The sequence below is a fragment of the Hermetia illucens genome, chromosome 3 (genome assembly GCF_905115235.1).
Source record: "Hermetia illucens chromosome 3, iHerIll2.2.curated.20191125, whole genome shotgun sequence".
NCBI lineage: Eukaryota > Metazoa > Arthropoda > Insecta > Diptera > Stratiomyidae > Hermetia > Hermetia illucens.
The window spans coordinates 99745025-99750776 of NC_051851.1; the positions used below are offsets into that span (position 1 = coordinate 99745025).

General features: G+C 43.3%; 1 protein-coding gene across 1 annotated transcript; it reads left to right on the top strand.

Moving 5' to 3' along the window:
• The first annotated feature begins 765 nt into the window (after positions 1–765).
• Positions 766–2250, top strand: LOC119651315. The gene is made up of 3 exons (XM_038054845.1): positions 766–1059; positions 1122–1377; positions 1799–2250. The coding sequence occupies exons 1-3, from the start codon at positions 925–927 to the stop codon at positions 2125–2127; spliced, it is 720 nt and encodes a 239-aa protein (XP_037910773.1). The 5' UTR covers positions 766–924; the 3' UTR covers positions 2128–2250.
• Positions 2251–5752: the final 3502 nt, after the last annotated feature.

Sequence of the window (5752 nt, forward strand, 5' to 3'; positions counted from 1 at the left end):
ATGAAAGGATACTGCGAGTTTGCGGACGAATTTTCCATAGAATGGCAAGAAGCTGCTGAGCAGCGAGTTGGAAAAGTTGCTTTGAAAAAGAAAAGTCTCATTTGGCGCAGCAGCTATTAATACTGGACTCATTTTTCTCGCACATCGCGTGGTAATTACTTTTTTCTGATTGAGCGTAGTGTCTTCCATGTTAACATTGTAGTGCCCATAAAGTCGATCGTTGGGTGAAATCTATTGGAAAAAAGTTTCTATTTTCGCTGAACGAATCCGTCCTCCAAAAAGCCAGTGTCTGTCACCGCTGAGGAATTCCAAAAGATAACTCCCATAATTGCGGACGCATTCTAACCTCGGAAGTTGGCTGTGTGTGCATTTCGTGGCCATTGTCTTATTCACGTATCGAACCAGCCCCAACAATTAGCTGCGTGCTTCTGCAAAAGTACGCTACTGTAATGAGTACCGCCGCCGCCGGTAACCCGCGGCGGTATGCAGGTGATCCAGATTCGCGGCACAATGGACAACATTTATATTCTGGCGGTGACACCCCGCAATAAGTGTTTGTTGATAAATGGAAAACGTCGCCTAACGACGCAACATTAACCGATACAGAACCGTCATGTTAGAGGCCATGGTAAAGATGATGAAGATGAACCAATTGGTCGCACACATCACTGTTACAACTTGACTTGCTTTCTTAAACGCGACTACTTTGAATCGGGCGTTAATTTAAATTCTGTAAAAGTGCCTCAAACGGAGGGAATAAAACGCGATCTTCGATGTCTCCAAGCCACAGTTCACTAGTTGCTTTCCGGCCACAAACAACAGGTCGACAATTTTTTGCGATTATTGTTATCCTGGCTACTGTTAGTGATAAATAGATAAGAGTACAACATTAGTGCGTAGTTACCACAACGATATCTGTACAAAATGCGAGTGTTTTTGTGTTTGGTGGCCGTTTTTGGCGCAGTTGCTGCTGTCTCTGCTGAGGAAGATGGAGCTATCCTGACCGCTATCAAGGTTATGAAGGACTGTGAGAATAAGCCAATATTTTTGTGCTTGAAGGTGAATAGTACAAAGGTGCACAGTTGCCACTAGTCGTGCTTATTGAATGTAATATTTCTCAGGAACGGGCTCTGCACTTCATTGACTCCCAACAAGGCGACATCGTATTATCCGAAGGTGTTCAAATGGTAAAAACAGACGACCTCCCAACCGGCCGATCACTCGACGATACTCCACTTTCCAATGACTTGGAAACTCGTGAAAATGAGGTAGATATGCTCCTGGTAGATCGAGTCGCTCGGTTCTTCGGTACGCATACTCTGCAATTCAAAATGCCAAAGGACTCTGTCGAAGAAATCCAGCGATCTCTCGATGAAGGTAAGGATTTTTTTACTATTCTAAGGCGAATGGCTAGTAGAAAGTAAAACCGTCAACTTTCGTAAAAAGTAGAATAAAATTCCACAAATAGAATACGATTTTAGATTGTCCAGCAGGAAATTTAGTTGCCTGCAGTTTACAGTTTCACTTTCGAAGTAGGTACTAGGTGGGCAGAGGAAGTGCGCTTTCATTGGTAATTACCATGTAGACAAGCTCGTTTTCAATTTCAAGTCCAATTCCGAAAGCTAGATTTGACTTTCCCTCCAAATATTCTGACTCCGTTAACGGAACTGGGTTTGAAAAGGTAAATTCTGCACCTTTTCCACCAGTTTCTGTAAGCAAATATCGTATTCGCACATGCTTAGAATAATTTAACAGAATTTCAAATGCTTTCCGCTTCACCAGTATTTTGATTTTTCAGCTCGCCGTCGCAAGAAGAAGGCCAAGCGCATCTTGATGCCACTTTTGCTGTTGCTTAAGCTGAAGGCTGCCGCCCTATTGCCAGTCGCCATTGGATTCTTGGCTTTGATCGCATTCAAGGCTCTGATCGTGGGAAAAATCGCACTTATTTTGTCAGGAATTATTGGATTGAAGAAGCTCTTGGAAGCCAAGAACTCAACGCAAAACTACGAGATTGTTTCTCACCCTCAATACTCCCACTCGGCCTCCTACGACGAGCACGGCGGTCACTACGCCCGATCGCTTTATGCAGACAATCTTGCTTATTCCGCTCAATCCAAAGGCCAATAATGATGATCATTGATTAGCTCCGATAAGTTCCAATTAATTTATTTATTTATGTATTTAAGTAAAGCAGGATCGTCAGACATGGTGATTCAAATTGAACCAAATAAAATACCAGTGCAATCTAAATGGAGTTTTCAATGAATTTCCGACCAGTGACCAGTTGAATGAGTAATGGGAATAAGCTTAACGCGTGCTTCCCATTCAAACCCAAACAAACATTTTTTTGAATAAAAGTCAGCCATGAATCTCATCGCCACGAGAGACAGCTTGTCCAAGTGGAACGTGCCAGCGGATATTATACAATTTTGATCTGATCTCTCTTCTCTGTGTTGCATAAATTAAAATATGATCGTGCGCTTGTGAAATACCAACGAACCACAATACGTTGGCAAAAAAGTGCGAAGTTTGGATAACACTGTCAAATCTTTTAAATATACAAGCTTGAAGCAAAAAATAAGCGGCTTCAACAAATGTGTAAATGGAAAGATATTTTTTCTGGAAAAGCCTCGCAAAATAGATGGCAGTCTTCAAGTGGAAAAATGACCTGAGAAGTACATACATTTAACTACGTTCTCCAAAAATGTAAAGATGTGTAATGTGTTGTCAAGTATATTCCTCCAATACTAAGCCAGTTATTTTATGAATGGGATCCTATCATGACTTTAAACCAAGCTGGCAGTGTGCTTCAGTTCTTACCTACACGTTTGAAATCGAATCTTCAACCACTCTTTGCAATGTGGCTTCAATGCTACTGATTCGTCCATTTGGCTAGGAGAGATTGCTTCACTCCGTAACATATCAGCAAAACAGCCTTTGAAGCCTTCGATGACGGTCATATCAGGCACGTTTATAGTAATTCACTGACTAAAATTAGTTGCACCACTGAACTCGATATGAACAGTCATAAACCATATAAGCTGCTCAAAGCATCAATAGAATGTCACGTTAATCAACGACCGAACCGGCACCCGAATCATGCTTACTATCGAGAGAATTGGTAAACTGAATCTACATAAGCCAGCCTCAGTTTCAAACGGGACATCATCATCGTCAACGTCACAACAACCGGTATCCAGCCCAGGTCTGCCTTAATAATGAACTCCAGACACCCTAGTTTTGTGCTGAGGTCCACCGATTCGATATCCCTAAGCTGGTTGGCGTCCTACTCACGCCATCGCTCCATCTCAGGTAGGGTTTGCCTCGCCTTCTTTTTCTACTATAGATATTGCCCTTATAGACTTTCCAAACTGAATTATCCTTATCCATACGGATTAGGTGTCCCACCCGTCGCAACCTGTTGAGCCGGATTTTATCCACAACCAGATGGTGGTTGTATCGCTCATAGATTTCGTCATTATGTAGGCTACGGAATCGTTCATCCTCATGTAGAGGGCCAAAAATTCTTCGGAGCATTCTTCTCTCGATTGCGGCGAAGAGTTCGCAATTTTTCTTACTAAGAGCCCAAGTTTCCGAGGAATACATGAGGACTGGCAAGATCATTGTCTTGTACAGTAAGAGCTTTGACCCTATGGTGAAACGTTTCGAGCGAAACAGTTTCTGTAAACTGTAATAGGCTCCGTTGGCAGCCAACAACCGTGTGCGGATTTCATCGCCACAGCTGTTATCGATTGTGATTTTCGACCCTAGATAGGAGAAATTTTCAACGGTCTCAAAGTTGTAGTCTCCTACCTTTATTGTTTTCGTTTGACCAGTGCATCCTTTTCCCTGAATTAATATGCAGCCCGAGATCTCGCGCCACCTGCCCGATCTGGATGAAGATAAACTGTGCATCTCGGGTGGTTCTCCCCATAATGTCAATGTCATCAGCGTGGGTGGACTTGAAGAGGGTGGTTCCTCTCGTAGGTTGAAGACGACTAATGATAGGGCATCTCTTTGTCTTAGGCCATTGTTGATGTTGAATGATCTCGAGAGTACTGCTTTTATTTGGCCTCGCACATTGGTCAGGGTCAGTCAAGTCAGTCTTATTACTTCTGCTGAGATACCGAATTCTCTCATGACTTTGTACAGTTGCCCTGCCTATGGTGTGATAGGCGGCTTCAAAATCGATGATTAGATGGTACAACTGATGTCGCCGAGAAAAAATCTGTTCTGTTGTTGATTTGCCAGGAATGAAGCACCTTTGTTACGGCCCAATGATTTTCTGGCCATATTAGGCTATCCAGCCTAAGAAGATAGCTGAGAAAATCTCATATACGGTACTCAGAAAGGTGATACCTCTATAATTGCTGCACTGCGTGATATCCCCATTTTTATGTATGGGACAGATAATGCCACGTATCCAGTCGTCAGGCATTGATTTGCTGTCCCAAACTATGCGCATAAGTTGATGAACCGCTTGGTGTAGCTGGCCGCCTTCATATTTGGCCAATCCAGGTGTAATTCTATCGGCTCCTGGCGACTAATGCTTTTAACCCGATGAATTGCACTGACTATTTCTTCTATACTTGGTGGCAGCATTTGTACGTCGACTTAAGTTGACGGGACCTCCAACTCGCCGATATTTTGGTTGTTAAGCAATTCATCAAAATACTCAAACCAGTGCTCCAATATGCCCATTCTTTTGGAAATCAGATGCCTCTCTTTGTCTCGATAGGATGAGCACCGAAGTGTATGAGGCTTCATCCTGCTGACTTGTTAGTAAAACTTCCGGGCTTGGTGCGGTTGCCCCTTGTACTTTTCGAGTTCGCAGACCTGTTGGTTCTCCCAGGCTTCCTTTTTCCGTCTGTAAAGTCGTTTTTTAGTTCACCGGAGTTTGTGATAAGTCTCTGCGCGTGCCTGTGTTCTTTGAGAATGCAACATTACTCGATATGCAACATTCTTTCGTTCCTTTGCTAGCTTACATTTTTCGTCAAATCACCCGGCATCCGCAGTCCGCAGGAGCCGACGTATCGCCTGAATGCGGGCTCCGTCCCTACTTGACTATTGAAATCTCCAAGTATGATTTTGATGTCATACTTGGGATAGGCTCACTCAACTGCCTCCTAGAAGGTATTCTTCTCCTACTCTCCAGTCTCTGCTATCTATCTGAATTTTGCCTTACAAGCGCAGAGTGCATAGCCGTTCGCTTATGTTTTCAAGGTCGAAAACAGCAGGTTTCATTTTTTGGTTGACTAAAAAACCTACTCCGAGCACATGGTTTACTGAATGCCGCTATAATATATGGTGTAGTGGCTCTTCCCCACAAAAACGGCCCCTGTTCAGCGCATCTCCTGTAACGGTCTTACATGAGCCTTATAATGGGAGAGGGTATCGGCTAGCTTGTGGGCAGTTTTCGGTCTGTAAAGGTAGCGCACGTTCCATGGTAAAATGCGCAAATCATTATTCTGTTGTCGTTGCCGGGTTCATCTTTGTAAAGTTCATTCTGTCCGAAGCTCTTTCTGTGACTTTGTAGCGTTGGTATTCCGTGTAGAGTTGTCAGCCAGAAAACAATAAAAATTGGAGACTACAACTTAGAGACCGATGGCAGCTATGGAATCCCCGCGATTGTTGACTGCCAACAGAACCTATTTCAATTTACAAAAACTGTTTCGCTAGAAACGTCTTACCATAGCGTGAACGCTCTTACTGTACAAAACTATGATCTTGCCAGTCCTTATGTATTCCTCTA

What these genes read in the sequence shown, in the direction of transcription:
- LOC119651315 (XM_038054845.1), top strand. Translation starts at nt 925, where the DNA reads ATGCGAGTGTTTTTGTGTTTGGTGGCCGTTTTTGGCGCAGTTGCTGCT. An exon ending in CAATATTTTTGTGCTTGAAG is followed by an intron (nt 1,060 to 1,121) that starts GTGAATAGTACA and finishes AATATTTCTCAG; the next exon opens with GAACGGGCTCTGCACTTCAT. An exon ending in CCAGCGATCTCTCGATGAAG is followed by an intron (nt 1,378 to 1,798) that starts GTAAGGATTTTT and finishes TTGATTTTTCAG; the next exon opens with CTCGCCGTCGCAAGAAGAAG.